Source organism: Psittacula echo, assembly GCF_963264785.1.
Source record: "Psittacula echo genome assembly, chromosome: 1".
NCBI classification, from domain to species: Eukaryota; Metazoa; Chordata; class Aves; order Psittaciformes; family Psittacidae; genus Psittacula; species Psittacula echo.
The window spans coordinates 55829576-55853173 of record NC_137735.1 but is presented as its reverse complement, the minus strand read 5'-3'; the positions used below and the strand labels follow the sequence as shown (position 1 = coordinate 55853173).

General features: G+C 40.8%; 1 protein-coding gene across 2 annotated transcripts in view; it reads left to right on the top strand.

Annotated features, from left to right (window-relative positions):
• Positions 1 to 346: 346 nt before the first annotated feature.
• The window catches only part of PPA2 (inorganic pyrophosphatase 2), a 37212-nt gene continuing 13960 nt past the window's right edge, over positions 347 to 23598 (top strand). For both annotated transcript variants that reach the window (XM_080622277.1, XM_080622276.1), the window contains exons 1-7: positions 347 to 1004; positions 3287 to 3351; positions 5022 to 5066; positions 14294 to 14347; positions 15893 to 16012; positions 18380 to 18466; positions 20034 to 20160. In XM_080622277.1, coding sequence (XP_080478403.1) covers positions 863 to 1004; positions 3287 to 3351; positions 5022 to 5066; positions 14294 to 14347; positions 15893 to 16012; positions 18380 to 18466; positions 20034 to 20160 — 640 coding nt within the window. In that variant the 5' untranslated portion in view covers positions 347 to 862. The remainder of the gene's footprint in view (positions 1005 to 3286; positions 3352 to 5021; positions 5067 to 14293; positions 14348 to 15892; positions 16013 to 18379; positions 18467 to 20033; positions 20161 to 23598) is intronic.

Sequence of the window (23598 nt, the reverse complement as noted above, 5' to 3'; positions counted from 1 at the left end):
AGTAGTTTTTGAAAGATCCATGAATAAGAAGCACTACTCCAAACTACCACCTGTATCAACAGATGAAATTTATTTGAAATACTCCTCAAGAATCAATGAAAAGAGAATTCAAAGGAATCAGATCATACATAGGGGTAATAAGCTTTAAAAACAGCACCACCTGAATACAGATGAGAACTGAATTTAAATATCAGCAGGGCTCAATACAAAAATGCATCCACCATTGGGAACCCATGCAAATAGCTTGCCTGTAAGCGGTGCAGGCACAGGCTGGCTCAGGTGGCTGGAGCCGTGCAGCAGGCTAGCGTCTCCATACCAACATGTGCCTTGGGTATGTGTAACAGCCCTGCCGCCACCACCCCTAATCTTGCATCCACTCTTTCAGCAGTGCCAGTGGCCTGGAAGCACCCCAGCGTGGGTAGAGCTGAGGTACTGCCTGCCCAGGCTAGCCTGGCTCCCGCTTGGGAACACCACGTTTGGTTTTATTATTTTAAACTCGGTGGACCCCTCTCTTCAGGATGAGGCTGCATGGAGAGCCTACAGCGACTCCTCCTCCCAGATGCCGATCCTGGCCTCAGTCGTGGAAGCAGTCACCTCCGGACCCCAGGGAAAAAGAGGCCAATGCCGCCATTTTGGGCCTCCGGGACGTAGTGGTCTTGCCCGTGTTCAGGTGACAGCCGTGGCTCTCCGTCCCCGCCGGTGAGGCAGGACGGGACAGGCAGCACTCCCCGAGGCCGGCAGCACCTCCCGCCGCCATGCGAGGCTTCCCGGCGGGGACAGGCGGGGCTGGCGCGGAGTGGAGCGGAGCAGCGCAGGCCCGGCAGCCGCAGGAAGGGGAGGGAAGGCGGCCGCCGTCGCCATCATGCGTGCGCCGCCGGGGCTGGTGCGGCTGCTGGCGGTGCGGGGTTGGGGGCAAGCGCCGCGCTGCTGTCTCGGCGCCATGTCCCGGTACGTTACGGAGCAGCGGGGCCGGCCCAACTCTGCCGATTATCGCCTCTACTTTAGTAAGTAACAGCCCCCGGGCTCTACGAACCCCTTCCTTCCCCGCATCCCAGGGTGCACGGCGAGAACGGCGGTTCACTGCTGCCGCCGAGGCCTTTCGAGCCGGCCGCCCCTGAGCCTCCCCTTTCCCCCCAGTTCCGGGAAGCAGGTTATTGTGGAGAGTGGGGTGGGGGTTTCCTGGCAGATCTGCATTTGGAGGGGATGCTGGACCTTGCTCAGTGGTGGGGGTGATGTACATGGCACAGTCGTGCCCTTCCCAGCCCTGCGAAGGCCCTTGTAGAGGTGCTGAGAAGGCCGGGGTGAAGCAGCGCCATGGTGCAGTGTTGTAGTAGTCTGCGTGGGAAGGCCATGGCGTGCTTTGGTACCCCAAGGACGGCTTTGGCTGTGGGAGCATCGCCTGGCCTTGCCTCATCTCGCCTTTCAGTGTGACAGCCCGGTAGTAGCATTCATTGGCTGTCCCCAGTGACCAGGCCAGCCTTCCCGCCACAAACGTCAGGGTGAGGGGAGGCTGGCATCCAGACATGGGGCCTGTGGAGCCAGCAGCACCAACTGGAAGCAGGAGGGCATGGGCAGCGCTCCCAGGAGCGCTCCAGCAAAACCCAGTGATAGCTGGCGGTGTGCAGTCTTGGTGTTACACGTTTTCATAATAGTGTTGTATATTTGTATGCCACTTCTCTAGCAGTGGTGGTGTATGGTTTTAGTCCATTGAGTTACAAGCAGTTAATTCTAATGTCTGCTGATGTGAGAGAAGCGGAGGCGTAGCGTGCCCTGTCAGCGGTACCCTGCCAAAGCTACCTTGTGCTCAGTCCCCAGGGGCTGCCAGCGCAGGAGCTCCTCTAGAGAAACTCCCTTTATTTAGTGGAAATAAGTAGCCTACCACTAAACTTTGTTTTATTTGGGAGGAGCATCTGGAAGGCTTCCAGGAGTTGCAAAACCAACTACCATTTACTCCCCTTTTCTGAAGTGATCCAAGTACAGTCCAAAGCTAAATGAAGTTCTTCATCTGCTTTTCCCTTTACTGTGAATAGGAGTGCTAGCAGAAAACTTCGTTGGGAGTTGTGTTAGCACCTTGGATTGTTGTTGATATTTCTGTTTTGATGCATTGCTTGGGTTTTTAGTATGTTAAAAGATTTCTGAGTAGATGGAAAAGCTTGAGCATCCACTCTGGTGAATTTTGTTCCTTTCTACAGTGTAAACAAGGCTAAGGTGCAGATTTGGTCCCCATTGAGTTTAACGTCAACTGGTTTCCAGGTGTGGTGCTTCATGTCTAAGGCCTGAGCAATTATCCCATCCCTCACTTTTGGTCAGTCTTTTGGGGCTGGAGTACCTTCCTTCTGTATGAAGACAGGTTGAGCAAGGTAGGGCTCTGCAGCCTGGAGAAGAGAAGGCTACTTGAAGACAGACCTCATAACAGCCTTCCAGTATCTGAAGAGGGCCTACAAGGGTGCTGGAGAGGGACTCTTCGTCAGGGACTGTAGTGATAGGACAAGGGGGAATGGGTTTAAACTTCAACAGGGGAAGTTCAGGTTAGGTATAAGGAAGAAGCTCTTTACTGTGAGGGTGATGAGGCAGTGGAGCAGGTTGCCCAAAGAAGTGGTAAATGCTCCATTCCTGGCAGTGTTCAAGGCCAGGTTGGACAGAGCCTTGGACAACATGGTCTAGTGTGAGGCATTCCTGCCCGTGGCAGGGGGGTTGGAACTAGATGATCTTAAGGTCCTTTCCAACCCAAACTATTCTATGATTCTATGATTCTCTTTGTGGTTGTGAAACTCAGTTTATTAGAAATGAGAAGTCCCAGGGGCAGCATTGCTAGAAACCCAGATAAATTATTTGATCGCTTACGGAAAGAAAGTTCCCTTGCTGTTTTTGTTTTGTTTTTTTTTTTTGTGTGTGTGTGTGCATTTGTGTTTTTTGTTTGTTTGTTTGTTTTGTTTGAGTTTTTTTGTTGTTGTTGTTTTCTTCTGTTAATGGTTTTGTATTGGTGGGGAAAAGGAGAAAAGAGAATGGAAGCATCTCATTTTCACATAGCTTGTATTGCCAGGTAGTCAGAAGAGAAGTGTTGAATAGTAAAGCAATAATTTTGATTCTGATGAATTCTTACCAGTCAAAATCCTAGTCCTGCATGTAGGTTATTTTTTTAGTCCTTGGAATTAAACTTCAGGAAAAGTTCATCTGATGCATAATTGTGGCATATCATACATTTCTGTAATGCATAACAGCTAGCAATGCTAACATGTCATATCTTTAGATTTGTAATGCTACTTTTTTGTTTTGTTTTTTTCAGAGAATGCAGATGGTAAATATATATCCCCATTTCATGACATTCCACTGTTTGCTGGATCTAAAGAGGTATGTATTATGCCTTGAAGCACTATTAATTTAAAAATAAGAATAGTTTTGTTGGCATTCGTTAGGGAAAAATGCAGTTTTGTAGAAGCTTTTTTTTAAGCAATTAGCAGATAAACGTTTAACACCAGAAAGGACCACTTTAACTGGGCCTGATTCCTTATGTAGTATAGGCACAATAGCTACACTAAATTTTCTCTGCTGAGTTCAGTAACTTGCAGTGAAACAGAATGTGTAAACAAGCCTGAGAGTCTATTGGAGTCTCCTAGTGACTGCAGGTTGGGGGAAAGCCTCACTGTATCGTGTGTTAATTCTCTTCTGTGTTTTAAGGTTTATGTGTTTTTATGTTTATGTGCTCTTGAATTCATTTCCTACTATTATTCCTTTCAAATCAGCGTATTCCTACATCTGCAATTGAAAGTACATTTCCTTGCAGGAGGAGATGTACAACACATGCTTACGTAACTTATAGTGTATTTCTGTAGTTCCCAAAAGAAGTATTATAATTGGAAGCCAACAATAATGCCCAAGAGAAAAGTGGTAATCGCACCTTTGGAGAATTACAAGGCTTGAGGTGCGGCTGAGCACTTTCACGTCTTGTTAGCCACACTCCCTGGAGTTTCATTATACCAGTAATGAAATGCCTGGTTTGTGTGTCACCAGTGGGAGCTGCCAGTCTTTGGTTTAGACTTAGGTTTGCTTATTATGGTATGCTTGTTACACAAACAGTTTGGGAGGGTTTTGGCTGTTTCCTTGATTTGTTGCTGGATCTCTATGGATGATGGAAATGGTGAGGAAGGTCAACAGTTGTAATATGTTCAGATTGAGACTTCTGAGCTAGTGAACCAATCTCTTGAATTATTTAAACCGAGAGATTAAAAATATCCATTAAACTTTTTGATTGGCAGCCCCTGAGCATGCTAGTCAACAAAGAGGTCTCAGTCAGAGAGTCATCACTAAGATGCTCTGTTAAGTGGGTGCTGTCACTATAAAAGCAATCCGTATTATCACATGTTCCCTGGGAGCCTTACTGTACCTGTATCTAGAGTTTAAGCTTTGGAGGCTTGGATTATAGTCTGTGATTTTTCTGTAGACTAAATTACAGTGTCTGGTCAATGTGGAGAGGCTTTTATTTAGGTGTGTGAGCAAGCAGAGAGCATTCAAGGATACAAGGGCCTAACAGGAGAGCAAGAAAGAGAGTCATTATGAAGATCTCTGTTAATTTTGCCTTTGCAAGAGGATGACTTACAGAGTTGTTTGTTCTCTCCCTACCCTGGTCTAAGCTTTGTGGACTTTTATGATGGATAACTTCAGCCTTATTTTCCATGCTGGTTTTATTTGCTTCTTTAGTTTCTTTATCCCTTTCAACTGGATGTATAACTGTGTTTTTGTTCAGTTGAGGACAGGCCTAAATTGCCGTTTAATTTTTTTAGTAGCCAGGAGAAGTGGATGTGTCCTTGTACACTTTTATCTTCCTCTGTTAACATCTGGAAGGTTATAATTTCACAGTAAAACAGAACTGAGTGCTTTTAAAATTTACAGTTTAGGTCTTTACGCTCACAAAGGGATGTTTCAATTGCATTGAAAACTACCATTGTCTGTATGTATGTGAATACAGTATTGTTCTCTAATGTTCTTTATATATACTTCTTTACTTCTTTCTTTCTCTCTAGGATAAAGAGATTCCTGCAAAGAGGTCAAGAACTACTGAATCTGAGGTACTGCTAATTGTTTATTTTTACTGTTAAAAAAAAAAACAAAAACACACACACACAAAAAAAAAAAAACAACCAAAAACCACCCAAAAAAACCAAAAAACAACCAACCCTATTCTTCTATTTCTATTGTTAAGAAATCATGCAATCACAGAATGGTTTGAGTTGGAAGGGACCTTAAAAGTTATCTAGTTCTAACCCCCCTGCCATGGACAGGGACACCTTCCACTAGACCAGGTTGCTCAAAGCCCCATCCAGCCTGGCCTTGGCCACTGCCAGGGATGGGGCAGCCAGAGCTTCTCTGGGCAACCTGTGCCAGTGCCTCACTACCCTCATAGTGAAGAATTTCTTCCTAATGTCTAATCTAAATCTACCCCCTTTCAGTTTAAAGCCATTACCCCTTGTCCTATCACCTCATGCACTTATAAAAAGTCCCTCGCCAGCTTTTTTGTAGGCCCTCTTTAGGAGCTGGAAGACTGTTCCAAGGTCTCCCTGGAGCTTCTCTTCTGGCTGAATAACCCCAGCTCTCTCAGCCTGTCTTCACAGGAGAGGTGCTCCAGCCCTCTGATCATCTTCATGCCCACGTCTGGACTTGCTAGAGCAGGTTCACATCCTTATTATGTTGGTGGCCCCAGAGCAGAATGCAACACTCCAAGTGGGGTCTCACCAGAGCAGAGTAGAGGGGGAGAATGACCTCCATCAGCCTCTTGGTCACACTTCTTTTGATGCAGCCCAGGATGTGATTCGCTTTCTGGGCTGTGAGTGCACACTGCTTGGTCATGATTTTATACTCTTGTCTTTGCATGGACCAGAAATGTCAGCTTTCTTTTGTTCATCAATATGTTCTCAAAGGAAAACACTTCCATACCACTCTTTGAAAAGTTTATGACTGTTGCAGTGTAGATATGTTACTTTTTTGCTATTGCACTCAGAAACATTTGCAATAAAACCTTTGTTAATGTAATTTTCATTATGCTCTGAGTATTGGTATATCTACAAATCTTCAAAAATCTTAAGAATGGTAGGGCAGGAATTAGACTTCGTCTCTGCTTTTTAGATCTGAAGATACATTTTTATTTTTTTTTTCTATACTCATTTGGAAAGCCCAAGGAGAAAAATCACATCTGCTAATGGTTCAGCATTAACCAGCACTGAAGTTAAACCTAACGGAAGCCCAGAAAAATGTGGAAGATCTGCTGAGGCTTTTGCTGTGAAACAGCATTTGTTTATGCAAGTGTCTTTTCCAAAATGTAGCATTTTTTGCAATACTTTCCTTGGCATAGGAAAATAAAACTTTAAAAAGTAAAACTTAGTAGAAGAAAGTCAAAGTGAAACAAACTGTGCTTTAAGTCTATGACGTGTGGGCATGTGTGTATCCCAACCTTTATGTTGTATCTGTTTGACCAGTCATACTGCAAAACTCTTAACTGCACATCCATGTGAAAGAACTGCCCTAACTGTCTGGGTTCTTATAGTTTTGCAATTAGTTTGTGATACACTGGTGGTTCTACTTTGTAACAGTCCCCAGGCAATCGTGCTCTATATATTTCCTCTCCCTCTGCCCTGGGATTCATTCAAGCTACAGTGCTTGGGTAACACTTTTCAGATTTTCTATTGCTTGATGCCCATTGAAGTACTATTTAGTAGATGTGGAATCGTGCCTGAAAGATGAATTGTTGAGGAGAAAGGCTATGTGCCAGTAGCCTTTCTCAAAAATCATTGTTGTGCAACATGAATTCTTAATTACTGCTTTCTGGAAGCCAAATACTCTGTTTCTTACCTGCTTATGAATACTGTGAAAATGCCTGCCAGTTGTGAAAATGCAAAGCCTGTTTTATGCAGACTCTAAAACTGTTCAAAACTGCGTTTTCTGTGTAGTGGGAAGCATGATAGCTTGTTGAAAACCATGTTTCTAGTACCTTTATTCTGATCTCTGGATCAGCCTGTTGAGTGTGTGTGTGGGAAATGCCAGTGAGGCTGAGCAGCTCTTGCTCTGTAGACTTCAGAACTGCTTCACATAACTCCTGCTGTGAGAGAGCTCTGGATTGTGGTTTAATAGAACTGGAGAAAATGAGCAAAGGCAAATGTACACTCCAGTCTTCATGGACTTCTGATGTAAGCAAACAAATGTGTAAGCTCTAGGCTTCCCAAATAAGCTTGGTCTTTACTTAGATGGTGAAATGTGAGAGGGCAAATCATTTAGAAAACCCTTTTTCAACATGATCTGTGAGAGCTGGGAAGAAGAGAGAAAATAGATCTTTGTGTTCAGGAAAGCAGTTTCTTCTTACGCTGGGCTCTTTAGCAGCTCTCCTCATGCTGGCCTTGTGAAAAATGCATCCCTGTGTGCTTGTATGTAGGGAAAGCATAGGTTAATCAGGGGATAAAAGGAAAACGAGGAATTTAATGCTATGTACTGATTTCTGAAGACCTTTGAAGCACTGCACTCCATAGTCTTGTGTAGGGACAAAAAGGCTACTTTTTATACCTGGTGTTCAGTTGATCCTTGCACTAAATTTGGCCAGAATTCAAAGTCTCCTCTTGCCCTGGAAACACAGTGAAATATTTAAAACTTGTGCTTTTAGGGTGGCAGTTATATGTTACTCTTGACAAGGGCAAGCCCTCTTAAGAGTGTGCGTTAAATTATGCTGAGCTGGTGTTCATCAGATGGCAGTTTAGCTATGGAAAATTAAGATAATTCTGCATGACTCTCTTCAATCTGTCTAATCTACTTCAAATTGTTCTTGGCATTCCTGATGCCAGAAAAGAAGGTCTGAAAATAGAGGAGCTTCAGCTTTCAGCATTTGTGGGATAGGGGAATGCACAGTGTACAACTCTCTGTGTGTTGTTTGCAGTCTTGGCTTGTAGTTGTAAGGGAAATGCTGTGGTTTTTCTGAATGAACTGTTCTCAGTAGTGCCACTGTTTCTCGCAACGTTTTAGACCTTCCCAAATCTCAGTTAAGTTTAAACCTGCAGCCACTGTTGGCAGCTGACCCTTTTGCCTTCACAGATGTTTTGGCTATTTGAAGACTAGTGAGAAGTTATTTTGAAGGAGAAACTCTGCTGAAAGGAATCATATTCAGCTTCAGTCTCAAAATTATTACCAGCTTGCAGTCTGAGCCTCTGCTTTGTCTTAAGCATTGCAAGCACTTGAAGTCCACTTCTGCTCAAGTAAACCTCTGGTTAAAGGTATCGAAAATTTCACATCTCTGTCTGGAAGAGTGGATATTCCCACTGTGATAAGAGTCAAAACTGTCAAAAGCTGATTTTTGAATATGGTCTAACATGTCTAGCAGGAAGGAGGTTTGAAGAAGTCATAGTTTTCTTTTCAAGAAAAATGTGACATGTTGCTTTCCTGCTGTAGCGAAAGGGTTTCTAATCTACTTGTCATTGTGTGGCTTTTGTAAAGTATTCATGTCACCTCATTCAGAGGACTCAGATGTTCTTCAATACGAAGCCTTATTCCAAATGTTGGCATTGGTAAGGAATCTCCCTTGTTGTAGTCCTCTGATTTACAGACATCCACAAGAGCATTTGGGAAAAACAAAAAAACAAACAACAACCAACCAAAAAAATAAAACCAAAACCAGACAACCCCAAACCAGCAAAGCTCAACCAAAGCAAAATCAAAAAAACCTCATCTCAAAACCTGAACAAAGAAACTGGACAGCTTTTGTTGCATCCTGTGGGTTGCACAGTGCTGGAATACCCTTGCAGATTTCAGCTGAATTGCTGTCAGGCAAAGACTTCTGGTAAATTAACCAGTTAGGTGAGGTACAAGGGGTCATCAGAGTTGTCATGCGATCTGAATGGATGATCTGATAGGGAGCCTCATGCTCGGAACAGTATTCAAAACTGGTGCCAGAGTTGTCTTATGGTAAAGTCGGTATGTTTCATAAGAAAGGAAGAGCTATCATCATTTCTCATGAAGCACAGGTACAACCTTTGCAATGTCTTTGTATTCTGTCTTAACAACAGCCTCTGTAACCTTCTTTGGTCACGGTAAGTATTTTTTTTGGTATATCTGACTTGGGCTGTAGTGTGTTCGTTATGTCTGTTCAGGGATTTGTGTGTTCCAAATTTTTGATTATCAGTGAAGTTTTCATCCTGATGCTTGAACTTGCCCAGCCTTTTTCTGTGAATGGGTCCAATAGCTGTAAGCTTTGCTTAGTGTTCTTGTAGTTAAACAAATACTGAGAATAGAAGTAATTTTCACTCGGCAGTCCAGTTAAAGTCTGTGGGAGTAGAGTTAATTTACTGAGACAGTTCCATCAGTGATTTGATCAAGCTTAACTTCAAATAAACGAGTCATTAAACTTGAGAAAGTCAGTGTTTCATTTTCATTCACGTAATGGTTGTGCACTAAGTAGTTTTGCAGATGTCTGGTTTATCAGAGTATCCCCGACACCACTTTTGGGACACCTGTGGGTAAAAACAGTGTGCGTGGTTCCTTTTTCACTCTAACATCAGGGAAGTACACTATGAAGAGGCTACAGGCACTTTGTATTTATACTGGGCGCAGCATATTCCTTTTCTGCGGTGTGGCATGTTAATTTATATTGGAAGAGTTCCGTTGACTTCTCATTTAGATACAGTATATTTGGTCTCCAGATGTTGTTGGCATCTGGTTTCTTGTTTGCATTGGCAAATACCTTGTAACAAGTGTTACATTCGAAATGCTTATAACATAGGTATTCATTTTATAAACAAGCCCCTCTCCAAGTATTTGTGGGTACATTTCATGGCAGTCCTTATTTTCCTTCTTCTTTTTTTTTTTGTTTTCTTCCTTTTTAGCTTTTAGCCATCACCCTTCGTTCACCCTGCTGCTGGATTGCAGCTCATCTTTTCATGTTAGCCGTCAGGTGCATGCTGCCGTGTTTGGTTGATGGCTGATGAGAATCCTTGCGAGACTGCAAATGAACAGACAGAAAATAAATGGAAATTATAACTGCTTTTTCTTCTCTCTGTCTTGTGAGCTCAAGGCTTCTCAGTGAGGAAGGGTCAGCAGCTTCCATATGCTGCCTCTAATGCATTTGGATTTTTATTTGTATTTTTAAGCACTCTACTATAAAAACCACTAAAGTAATTGTAAGCGCTAGCATTTTTCTTCTTCCTGTCATGGTGAATGGTAATCAGGCCATAAATAGTGGTGGTGTTTGTCATTTTATGAAATTATACTGACTTTCTGTTCCTCTCTTTATCTCTCTTGTTTTGTCACTTTCCTCACTGCATAGGTTGCTCCACTTCTGCTTCAAATTAGCTGAACCTCCAGGGTTGAGCATTAAGTATGGCAGCCCCTGGGCAAAATCATACCTATACAAAACCCATCCCTCAAATGCACCAGCTAAGGAACTTGGGAAGACTGGATAAAGAAATAGTTGAACAAGAAAGGGAAAGTTAGGTAAGGAAGGATTGCTTCTGAGAAGGGCGTATGGGAGTCCAGAAGGGCAGGTTGCAGAAATAGTGTCAGAAGTGTGCTTAATTTTGTTTTCCTTCTGGTAATACTCAGGTTTGTAATAACAAACTCTGATCAAAATGAGTTAGCTTCTGTAAGAATCTGCACAGCCTGAGCTAGCAGTTATTTTTGGCCATCAGGCTTAGTGGAAAGAACACTGACTCACAGTTTAGCTGGGTACAGCAGTCTATTTTCCTTGCTTTGCTCAATACATACTGTAGGAATATGTTGAAGTATATTTGTGTATCTTTTTATCTTTCCATGGCTTTCTTATTTAAGAAAACCAAAAACTGTTTCTGTCCTCTGTGTGAAAGACAGTTTTGCTTGTCTCATCAAAACCAATGTTATGATGCATTACAAATGACATTGAACTGAAATGGAATGAAGTAAGTTGCCAAGTAGTGTTAAAGGAAACACCCGATAAAGCAAACACATCCTCTGTCAGTTCCCATGTAATGTACTTAGTGTGTGGTTCTTAGGAAATAAAGATTGTAATTTAGACATACTGGTTATTCTTTATGATGTAATTTTATGCTGATTTTCATATTCAGTTTTAGGGGTTAGGAAATGCAGTGTTGACTTCTCTGTGTTGAGCAAATGGATTATTTTTTCTTCCCTATTGCCTCCTCAAGGTATAATAAATCGCAAGTACAAATGTCTGACTTGTGTTCACATTAACCCAAAGTCAAACAAGCTACGTAATACCCTGGGTTGAAATTCCCTCGTGCTCTGTCAGGTCATTTCCCCTAGCAGATGGGTTCTGTCCCTTTTCCTGAATCTAGGAAACTGTTTCCTTTTCTTTTCTTGTGTGCTCCAGGAGGCTGTCCTTCTGAAGAAGCTGTCAGCCAGCAGTGTTGGCATGAGGCTAGCCTGTAGGAACTGCTCCATCTGGCCTGTTGTACAGTCTGTTGTCATGAAGCGGAGTTCCTTCTACATTAAGCACTTGCAGAATTGGATTAAATCTGGACTGCAGCAAGCAGCAGTCTCACAGGCAGACCAGTTTGCTGTCATACTAAGGCAGTTAGATGGCAAACTTTCCAAAGCAATACTTTTTGTTTTATGAGAGATCTTTTTTTCTAGCACTGGAATGTGTGTCAAATGGACTGTTGAAAGTCTCACTGTTCCTTGAGGGGTTTGGTGATGTGGAATTTTTTGTTTTACTGATCTAAAATAAAGATAAAAATATCAATTACCAGATGCATTCACCACCCAGAACTAACCACTGAATAGCTTATGCAGATGGTAATCTGTGAAGACAGGTGGTGCCTGACACTTGCATTTCTGTTTGCAGCTGAGGCAGGAACAGTTTTGCAGCAAGGGATGAGGGAGAACAGTCAAGTGGTCGAAAGGAGTAGGTGCTTGGTCTGGGAAAATGAGAATGATGGAAAAATTCCAGGGTGACATTTAGGTAAGGAAGGAAATGGGATAAGAAAGAGGAGGAAAAAAAAAAAAGAAAGAGAAAAGAAGTATACTCCTCTGGCTCTCTATCTGTCAAACTATCTAGCGTTTGCTCTGCTTTCCACACCAGTGAATCTGGTCTCAGCACTGTGAAAATGTGATTGCCCTATAAATAAAACTTCTTATTTTAAAATGTAAGCACTGCATGAAGTTATTAATCTCTTGTAAGTGCCTGTGGCAGCTCAGTATTAGAGAGAGTACTTTGGGGGATTTTTTTGCGTACAAATTAATCTGTCAGGCTGTCACATTTAAGACTCTTGACAATTCACATTTGATTGATACCACAAATTATGAAGGCCTGGGCTTAGAGCTGTGTTAAATCCAAGTGGGTTTTTTGTTTTGAGAGCAACATTGTATTTCAGTTCAGTTGTTGGCCAGCCCTGTGAGTTGTTTTGGTGAAGACCTGGAATAACCCTTGACCAGTTAAAGCACAAACCCAAGATTTATAAGCTGTGGAAGCCATTGTAATAGACTTGGTCAGGAAAAGGTACAGTGACATCTAAACAAAAAAAAGTACAGGATGGTGCTGGAGAGTGTCTAACTCCAGAGTAGTTTGTAAGTTTTTCTACCTGTAGCTACCAGTCAGAACAATTCTTTGACCTGGTTGGCAGTTCCCGAAGAGTTTCTTGTCAGCACTGGTTTTCATGCTGTGCACTTCTTTTTTTCTAAGTGTTTCCCAGATGGATGTGCAGACTTTATTTGGCTGTCTTCCAACCCTTCCGTTACCTGCTGCTGCACGTATGTTGCTTTGTTCTGACTGCTTCCTTAACGTTGACAGCTTTGAGTTCTCTTTCTCATTACTTGTCTGTTTCAACTGTTCTTCTGTATATAAGGTATACTTTATGAAACTGATCTGAAGCAGTTTTGTCTTTTTACTTCCCCCTCCATCTGCCCCACGTTTTGTTTGGTTATGACCTGATTGGGAAAAGTGATTCCATCTGACATGCCACTGATTGCAGTATGGGCACAGTACTTGTGGATGGTGAATATAATTTAAATTTACTGGGAATTTGCTGTCAGGATTGTGCAGAGCTTGTGATCTCATGGGAGAAATGCTGAGTGGCAGTTGGGATTTTTCCTTTGCTTTCTTGCTTTTCACATTCCAGGTTTGTTTGGGAGGAGAAGATCATAGAACCTTTGGAATCACTTTAATCAGACTGTGGTGTTGAACCTGGAAATGTTATTTGTTAGTTGCAGCTGCAGGATACAAGAAGCAAAAATACAAGTATTTAAGAGTCCTCTAGAACATTAATTGCACTGTAGTTAAAGAATTAGTGCAAGTTTTCAGTTGGTTTAACTTTTTTCCTCCAACAAATCTCTGCAAAAACGTATCATATTTTGTCCTTCCTGAACTGTTGTGATTTTTAATATCAGTGCAAGTTTTCTTTGGCTATGAAGAGATATCCCAAGCAACATGGTATTTTGGGGTTATTTTAGTAATCAGGGAGAAGATAGGTTGTAGACATTGCTGCGTGGTTTGGTCTGGTTACTCATTTCCATAAATACTCCTTGGTAGTGCTTAACTCTTGACAGCTTCATAACAATAAACCTTATGGCAGTTGTACAGGTTTTTTCCTTTGGAAAATGTCACTTTAACCTTCCGTTAAGAAGGGCATAGATTACTTACTTTCTTTTTCTAAAAATGCATGAAAGTTACATGTTTTAGGTTTATTCCTCTCACACCCTCTTTCTTGAAACAACTTTCAATTCATTTCTATTAGGAAGAAAGCTAATGCAAACGTGAAGTATCTGTGTCCATGTCCTTCCTCTGCCATCACTTTTGGATTTAGTTTGTCTAACTTCAACCAGATTTGACTGAGAATCAGAAGTGTCAGTTGTTATATTTGCATGGGGTTTTAAAAAATGAATGAGGCAAAAGAGGAGGACCTGAAGAAATAAATCCTCAGGGGAAAAAAAGCCCCAAAAGATTGTCCTTTCCGATGCTTGAGGGAAGCTAATGCTATCCTGTAGAAATGTCCAATCCTCTTTGACTGGTAGACTGAACCACTGCTTTGTGGCAAACCATTCCCTGGACTTTCTGAACATTTTGTGAGGAGTAATATTGATAGAGGAATAAATAATGTCATGTAGATTTCCACTACTTACAGTTGTTCATATTCTCAAAGGGGTGAGGAAAGGATGAACCAAGGAGGTTGAACGTTGTGTGTAACTAAACAAATTGTACTTAACGTAAAAACAGCTGAAGCAGAGAGATGTGATGTACGTTGCTGCTGAATACAAAGAAGAGAATTTGTCTAATTATAAAGTACTAATTGCAGAATGGGTTTTATTTTCAGTCTGTCACTGTTTTTTGTTTTAGGTCATGTTTAACATGATTGTAGAAGTGCCTCGTTGGACAAATGCAAAAATGGAGGTAATTGAGAAAATACCATGATTAGATAAGTATTTGTGAAAGCTATGGCAGTGCAGTGGCTTCCAATCATCAGAGTTTGATCAGAGTGTGAATTACTCTTTGCACGTAAATTTTTCTCTGTTAAAAAATGAATTTGAAGTTGTGCATACAGACAATTTCCTTGCTATTACAAAAAACGTAGAGGTTCTAATTTAGTTTCCTTTCCACAGGCGAGCACTGTTTCTTGACAGTCTTCCGACTGCAGAGTGCAGCATACATGCAACAGAGTCTAAAGTAGTGCCTTGCAGAACATTGTCCAACATTTAGTCTTACTTTTGCTTGCTCATAGAGCGTTCCACTCAGAGGATTTAACTTTTCTCATTTCTGCTATAGTGTGCTGTAGTATAGTGTGCTAGGCCAAACCCTGATAAATGGGGCTGCAAATGAAAAAGCATTTCCTTGTGTTAAAAAAACCCAAACAAACAACTTGGGGACCTCACTGATTGAAAGTATCTGCTCCTGCAGGGGCATATTTTAAAAGAATCTAGTGGGTTGTTCCTCTGCAGTTACAGTGCAGAAGCTGAGTAATAATGCGTCAGCTGTTGTGTTTGTGAAACAAGGGATCTCACCAGATATGTCCTGTCTTCCTGAACATTTGTATTAATTTTAGGAATGCTTCCTGGATGCTTTCAAGGAAGTTTGTGGTGGAGCTGTTAACTATTTTGAGTATTAGAAATAACACCAAAGAACCTCCCCAGTATTTTATTTCAGAATTTTGTTTTCTCCTTTCCCAGATGGTAGGAAATAATTCGAACTGTTTACCACACTCTGGAAACAGGGTTACCTTGGATATTTACTGTGTATTTTAAGATGACACCGTAATTGTAGAAGCTTAGTTCTCTTTTTCTCTTTTGCAGCTTTTCTTTTTGACAACACTATTTTAACTCTGCATAAAGCTCAAATTGCTCTCCTGCCCCTTCTCTCAGCACATTACGTCAAGGGTAGAAAAGTTTGCTGTCCTGTTAGGTTCAGAAATTGGAGGGTTTAGACTTCTCTGGCTTGATAGAAGAGACCAGATGTAGTTCTCTAATATGCAAGTTTTAATATTCTTGAAATGTCCTATTTATTAAGGAGGTTGCCTTGTTATTGTGTCCTGGCAGTTCTGCAGTCCAGACTATGGTAAGGTTGCTGTCAAAGCCCCTATTGTCAGAAGAACTTGTGCCATCATTTGCACATCTGTTAAATTTGTACTATAAAATGCAAGAGCTTCTAACTGAAGTTCCTTTCAATATTTATGTTTGACCATGACAGTCTCTTTACAAATTTAGGACTTTCTCTTTGAGATTCATTTTTTCTTGCATACTTCACAACGTTATTTAAAACTTTAATAAGCTGCTTTTTGAACATGACCCTTGAGATTTTGAGTGAGGCCATCATACTTTTAATACTTCTCAAACCACAAGTACATGCTCCCAGATGGATCTTTCCAACTGGTTGTGTACAGAATGAATTGCTTTCCATTTTACCATTCTCCTTCTCTCTCTCTGTTTGCCACGATCTGCTTAGATTGCCACTGAGGAGCCGTTGAATCCCATTAAACAAGATATAAAGAAAGGCAAGCTTCGATATGTGGCAAATATCTTTCCTCACAAGGGTTATATATGGAATTACGGTGCCCTCCCACAGGTAACATTTTTGTTATAATGGTGAAAGTTTTCTGTCTTCTGTGTAAATTGCCTTGTAAATCTTGAGTACTGCCTGAATGCAAATCAGTTGCAAGAGAGATGTTTCTTTTCGATACATTTGCAAATTAGGATTTTTTATGTTGAGCTTTATTGTGTCCATAAATTCAGATCAGTATTTAGGTGTGGGTTTATATATGTACTGTGTTTCAGGAAGGAGTTAAATGATCAAGAAATCTCAAATCATTAATTAGCATCCCTGTACTGCAGTGACAGAACTGAGCTGTCTTGTTCTGCCATTGAAGAATACGTTGTCAGGTAGCCCTTTTCTGCTCAAAAGGGCATTTAAAAAAAAAAACCAAACCTAATTTAGGAGTTTCAGGAATTGCAGCATAAATTTTAATTGTGATTTCTTAGTATCTTTAACAAAGAGGAATGCAAGGGCTGTTCTTTTTTAGATTAAGCATTAACTGCCTTAGTTGACTTTTCTCTGAACTGTGAGATTTTACTGATTATGACAGATTTAAAACTTTGAGCCTTGAAAAAACCCAAGTAATGGCTGAAATTTTGAGCATAATGAAAAGTTTTGAACTTTCTTTCATTTCTGTGAATATCACATTGGACTTAGATTAGTATTGATGAATGTGATGGAGTTAGAAAAGAGTATTTTATTTTCTTCACACTTAACTACATAAGCAGTGAGAGTTTACTCCTGAAAATGTGCTTTTGATGTGTATGATCCCTGAAGAGGAGATACCAGGCAGATGCTGGAGTATAGCAGTGAAGTTCTTATCCAGTCAGCAGTCTCAGTAGGCAAGGTTTCCAAGTAGGTATAGTCAGGAACCTGAAATTCCATTTAATATTTTGAAATTCATGTGTGCCTTACTATAAAGCCAAAATTAAACATTGAGTATTTGCCTGCACAAAGTGCATCATTTTGGACTGGTGACAGTTCCCCAGGAGAAATGTTCAGCTCCACTTGTTACCTTGTGAGTAAGAGAGGGCTGGAGATAGTTGTCACTTTCATTTTCTGTAATTACTTTAAAATACCAGTTGGATCATTACAACTCCAGTTGTTGAAGTCTAGATGATACTCCAGGTTCTGACCAGCAACTGTAGCAAGCAAAATCCAACTTAGTGTTTCCGTTATCACAAGAGGATTCTTCATGAGGATCAGCAATTGGTAGAAGTTCAACCTTAGTATATGGCTTAAAGATACGTGTTTGTGGCTTCTTTTTTATGCTGTGGAACAGAGAAGAAAAATAATGACAGTTGGACTCTCATTGCAGGAGTTGCAGTACTGTCCAGAGAACATACCATTCCTAGTGAGCTTTCCTGCTAACCTGCAGGTAGAAGGATGCAGTTGGCAGGAGAGTACTACTGGTATAATGCAGCCTTAGATAAAAAGCACTTTGGAAGAGTATTGGAAAAATAGGTTTTAAGTTGAAACTCTCTCGACTCCATTTCAACAGTTTTTTTAGTAATGATTCTACTACTTAAACACTTGAGAATTTAGGTTTCACTGGTTTGCCTTTTTAGTAGCAGTCAAGTTCTCAAGAACAAGTTTGAGGTGGCGGTGTGACTATGGACAGCAGGAGCTAACAGTACAGCTCCTTGGAAAAAGTTTTCTAACACCTTTTCAAAAAAATTTCATTGGACTCCAGGAGAGCTTCACAACTTGAGAATGAGTTACTCATTACTAGCCAGTAGGAGACAAAGCAAGTATTAGTCTGGTAACTGAGTTAGTATAACTTGGCCATGATTCCTTGGTTGTACAGAGCTCGGAGTTGGGATTTGAACTTGCCTGCTGGAGAAACTGCTTTGGTTTTAAGATGTTGGCTGTTTTTGGGAATGTGCACATCTCAAAATAATCAGAAATATTTTGTACCTAATCTAAAAACTTGAAAAAGCTAATTAAGTGCTCACAAATCCATACCCAGGAGCTTGGTTAGCTCAAAGTCTGGATGTTTTTGAAAGCAACTTATGTTAGTGCCATGGTATTTAAAGAGCATAAGAAGATTGTAATTGTAGGGTGTCTTAGTTTAATCCCACAACCACTTGTAACCAGAAAAATACATATTCAGGGTCCTCTGATGCCTTAATCACTGCAATTTGGAAAAGTGTATCTCTTGAGTAGGAATGCAGTTAATGTTTCTTACCATGTCCTCAGTAATTCCCATTGTCCTGAGTATGAGGATGAATTTCTCAACATCAATCCATTGCCTGTTTGTTTTTTCTTTTCCTGTTGAGCAAGCCTGTTCTCAGAAAACTGATGTTCTTATTGTTGTTTTTATTAGTCTAATAATTTAGTGGTTAGATGAATTGTAATTGCAGATCAGCTGGTAACTGATAATTCTCTTTCCTTTAACAGACCTGGGAAGATCCAAACCATACAGATAACAATACAGGATGCTGTGGGGATAATGATCCTATTGATGTTTGTGAAATAGGTTCAAAGGTTTGTCTTTATCCTCATGAGTTTAACTTACCAAAGTTAGTTTAATAATCTGGTAACAACTTTTGGAAGAGATGGACAGATGGTAAGAGTCTCAGGGAATGACAAAAGTAGGATTAGAGAGTCTGAGGAGGGGATAGGTAAGAAAATGGTGAACTTTTAAAAAGGAGAAAAGAAACAGGATTTGGTAAAGTCTGTAAAGTCTCCGTGGTAAAGAGAAGAGGCCTGAAGTTCTATGGCCAGACAGTGAATTTTGTGTGAAGGAGAAAGGGGTTACATTTTTGGAGAAGAAAAAGATTTCTCCTTTTTTTTTTTTTTTTTTCCTCTTAGCAGTACTGTAGCTAGAAGTAAATTTCTGAAAGATGAGGAGGTGTGTCAGCGTCATGCACATAAAGTCACAAGGTCAGGCCCACAAAGGAGGTAGATGAGTTTTCTCATGGGTGCAAACAGAAGTAGATCCCATTTCTGTAGAGGAGAAGACAGGAACCTACTGTACTGTTGCAAAGTTATGATACATGGAGTGGGTGGATGAAAAAGAGGTGCAGCTAACACCATTAGTAGGTATAGGGGAAGGGTTTAGCTCACTGAAAGAAAATTCTACATATCTGGAGGCAGCAAAGGAGGGAGCAGTTCTCTGTGGTATCAAAGATGGGGCTATGAAATGGATGAGTTTGGAAGAGGGGTCTTTTGGGATATTTTGAGTAAGGGGAAATTTAATTGGTGACCTTGGTGAAGGTGGCTCTATTTGTAGAAAGGAGCATAAAGCTGAATCTCAGGGGTTCCAGAATGAATTACAAAGGGAATATTAGCTGGCAGGGAGAAGGTTCCCAAGAACCTGTTACCTTTGGGTAATGGGTTAAAACTTAAACAGGGGAAGTTTAAACTGAATATAAGGACGAAATTCTTGACTGTTAGGGTGGTGAGGCACTGGAATGGGTTGCCCAGGGAGGTTGTGAATGCTCCATCCTTGGCGGTGTTCAGGGCCAGGTTGGATGAGGCCTTGGGTGGCATGGTTTATTGTGAGGTGTCCCTGCCCATGGCAGGGGGGTTGGAACTAGATGATCCTAAGATCCTTTCTAACCCTAACTATTCTATGATCCTATGATTCTAAGAAAACATAAGAGAAAGTTGTGCTGATATTCCTGGGGACAGAGTGTGTGTTTATATGCGTATTTTGGAGTCTAGAGGAAGAAACAGTGACAGGTAGATTAAGGCCAAGAGCTAAGAAAGTAGAGAGTCAAGGGGCAGGAAGGAGTTGAAAAATGAGTATGAGATACTTTTGATTTGCAGTTTGGGTGAAGATCAAGAAAGTTTTGAGGAAGTAGGGTAGAACAGAAGGAAAAAATTTCTAGCTTGTCTACTTAAATACTGATTGAAGAATTGAGGGTTGAAGAATAGCAGTGGTGGAAGAAAAGCTAGTAATGTTAAATAGGTGTGTACTGGCTTTACAGATCTGTCTTGCAATTCTGTTAGCACCTGGTCAAAAATAAAGTAAAACTGTTTTGTGTGTAAGGTAAAAGAGAAGTTCTATGTAGTATTTTCCAAGTCTTTGTGAACTGTTCTGTTTCAGATTCGTTCTTCTGGTGAGATTGTTCAGGTGAAGGTCTTGGGTGTTTTAGCTCTTGTTGATGAAGGAGAGACAGATTGGAAGATAATTGCTATCAGTGTGGATGACCCAGATGCTCACAAAATCCATGGCAAGTATTTTTTGTCTTTCTTAATGTAAGTTATGTTAGCAACTTGCACAGTAGAATGGTACCTGAGTTTAGGCCACTAAGGATAGGAGGAGACAGATAGCAGAAAGGCAAAGACTTTTCTGGGTGTTTTTGTTGTTTAAAACAGGTGCTTCTTTCAAGGAGGGCATATATGCTTTCACGCTAAGCTTTTTAAAAGGTTCACTTGGATTTTCAAGAGGACCTGTCATGCAGAAAATCTTCTGACTTCTGAAACACAACTGCCTTAGAAAGTGAACTCTTAAAATGACGGGCTTATCTGCTGTGTAATAGTGCATATTTACCCGCTCAGATTACATGGCACACTGCTATTTTCCTTGTTGAAAGTGCTTGTTCCTTTTTTATTTGCAGGCATTGTGTTGCATTCTGAAAAGGGCTGTACATTTCCAGTGCTTTGTCACTTGTAACTGGGTTGCTTCCAGGGTTTGTTGCCTAGTATGAACCTAAATAGGTTTCACCTTTTAGCTTGAAAATACGCAAAGTAAACTGCTAATGCAGCTTACCTAATATCAGATTTGATGATGACTAGCTGTGCAGGAGGAAATAGCTTATCTGGACTTGTACTCTTTGTCACCATGCTTCTGGTAGACACATTTTAGTACCTGAATTCTGTTTGGATATGTGACTAGCACATGAGGTGTAATTCTGCTTGCAGACAGTTCAATGATACAGATGTGTTAAAGCTGCAGGGAGTTAGGTTTTTGCAGCACAGGTGAAGTACAGCTTTTCCCTGGGTAAATGGAGGTTCACTTCCTGAAATGCAGTGTTACGTGAGAATTAAGTGAGCAGGTTTGTCTGAAAGTTAGTGGTTGTTATGATACAAAAAAACATATATACCATCAGGTTATGTGCAATCAGAGCCTCTTCTTTGTTAGCAAGGCACAGAGCGGTCTTCCTGTAGGAATAGGGCTATCCAGTAGCGTTTTGAGGAATTGTGTTTCTCAGCCATTGAGTCTTTTTCCTGGTTTCTGAATGTAAAGTAAATATATCACTGGTCTGGCCCTTCATTCTCAGTTTTCTTGCAAGTTGCTTTCACATGAAGAATACTTGGCTTCTGGGGAAAGAAAGGGAGAAGAGGAAATGAGGAAAAGGAAACTGGGGTTGATGCTGATTAAAATCATTGGGCAGATGAATTACTAACTAGTGTTTATGACTAACTACTTCGACAGAGATTAAGAAGTTCAGCTTAAGGAAATAGTAAGTAATAGTTTGCTGTTAATGTTGGTCTCAGTAATATCTGTAATGTGCAGTGAAATGGTATGTATCAGTAGTTAAAAGACAAGTAATTGAGCACTTTATTTCTATGCACTGTTCTGTTTAACTCTTTGCCTTTTGTCCTTAACAATTTCTGTGAGAGTTTAATCAGAAAAGCAGGTGAGAGAATTTGAATGGAGTCCACTAAGTAAGGCAAGAGTGGGACAGTTTATGCCACTAGGTTAAGTAGCTCTATTTAGAAGTCTCTGTTTTGTTTTTTCAGGTAATGACTGATTTCTGTTAGCTCTGTTACAGCTTCAGTTTGTTTGAAACGGAAGTCAGAGTTTTAGTCTTGTTTAAAGAAAAAACAAAAGGGGGAGGCGGACAATGGGCAAGCTATTGCCTAGTAGCTCCTGTGTGTATCCTTTCTTAGCAGTGAGTAGGTGCAAACCTTCAAGAAGAGAACTGTCCTGAAGTTCAAAGAAGTACAGAAATATTTATCCAGTTTAATATGTTTTCCTTTTGGGGATTAGGGTTGCAGTCCAGGATTTACAAAAGGAAAGAAAAAGGGGGAAAAAAAAAAGCCCCCCTCTGTTTTCACAAAACATGACTAGCTTTCACTGCTTAGCAGCAATCCTTCTTCAATCTGAAAACAAACAAATCTGTTGGAGTAGGCGGTACAATATGTCCTTTTATACTTCTTTTCTCCCCTTCCCAAAGATGTTATTTTTTTCAGCATAAGGGGATTGCAGCTACAGATAAAACCAGTATCTCCCTCAGTAATTGACATGCTGCTGTGTTACAGTGGTGGCCTCCTAGTAAGAGATGAGGTTAAGTGTTGCCTTCTAAGTCTGTCCAGTCTTTTTATGTCATTTGTTAAACATTTCGAATTGGACTAAGAATCATCACATTTGCTTTCAGCTCAGTATGTGCACAGCCCCCAGTGAACATTTGGAAAAGATAATTCCAAGACACCAGAGTGGTGATTACTTGCAAACCCCATCCTGAGCCCGCGCAGTGTGTTAACTCCTCTTGCTGCTTTAAGCACACCCCAGGTACTCTGTATATTCTCCTTCTGGGATTGTGATTGTTCTTGTAAGTGCAGTTAATTTTTCTGAGACTTCACAGAACTTAAAACTGAACAGTTCCAACTTCTGAGCAGTTCTCATTGTTTATTCATAGCACTCCACTGTACTATGTCCTGCAGGCATTTATTGATAAATACTGGTTTAAATTGGGAACCCTGCCTAGAACTCAGTCTTTCACACAGCGAAATGAGAAACTAATTTATAGCGACAGTCCCAGGAATGATAAGCAATCCTTTGTACCTATTCAAGCAGGAACTGTCTCATCAGTGGGAATAGCGGGGACTTAGTGTTTTTTTGGACTAACTTTGGAAGGTAATTTTTTTGAAATTACAGCACTTGTACTGGTGGATATGGGGACAGTCTCACTCCAAACACAAGCTTTACTTCAGATGCGTGTATCTGTATGCGAAAGCTTCTTTTAGACTAAAACTGAACAGCTTGAGATTTATCTATTTCAGTAAAATCTATTCTTGTGGCTACCTGAAAACCACTGTGTTGTCTTTCTGCTCAGGGAGTTGTTAGGCAGATGACCATTAGCAGACCAGCAAAGCAACTCCAGATCGAGCAAGTCTGGGAAAGGGCCTAAAATCAATGAAACATTAAATCGTGATGGTATAATAGGCCTGGCTGCTTTTGTTGTTGTTGCTTTTTGTTTGTTTTTTGTAAAATCCTGGCCAGAAGAAGCAGCAAATTCTTGGAGTAGAAAGGCTGCTTGTCTGCTTATCTCATAATTGGGATTTAACTTAGTATGTTGGAATTCCATACATATCTGATGTACTTCACAAGATTGGTCTCAGAAAGGGTGAGCGATATTTTCATGCTGGAATTTGGTCATCTTCATGTTGGACAAGAGGTTTTGAAAATCACTTGCAGTTGAAGCGGGAAGTGTTTGAAGCAGCTTAAGAAAAGTCTGACTCTCAAAAGGTCATCTTTACCTTCCTTGAGCACATTGGGCAAATTATGTATTCTGGATGGAGGTGTTTTACTGGCCTGGAAACTTAGCAACAATTTTTTGCTGTTGCTGACTGAAAAGATGCCTGGATATATTCAACAGCAGTTGGTGGTGTCTGCTGGCTTTGTTGCACTACTGTTTGCTGGTACTGGTGTAGTTAACTGTGCT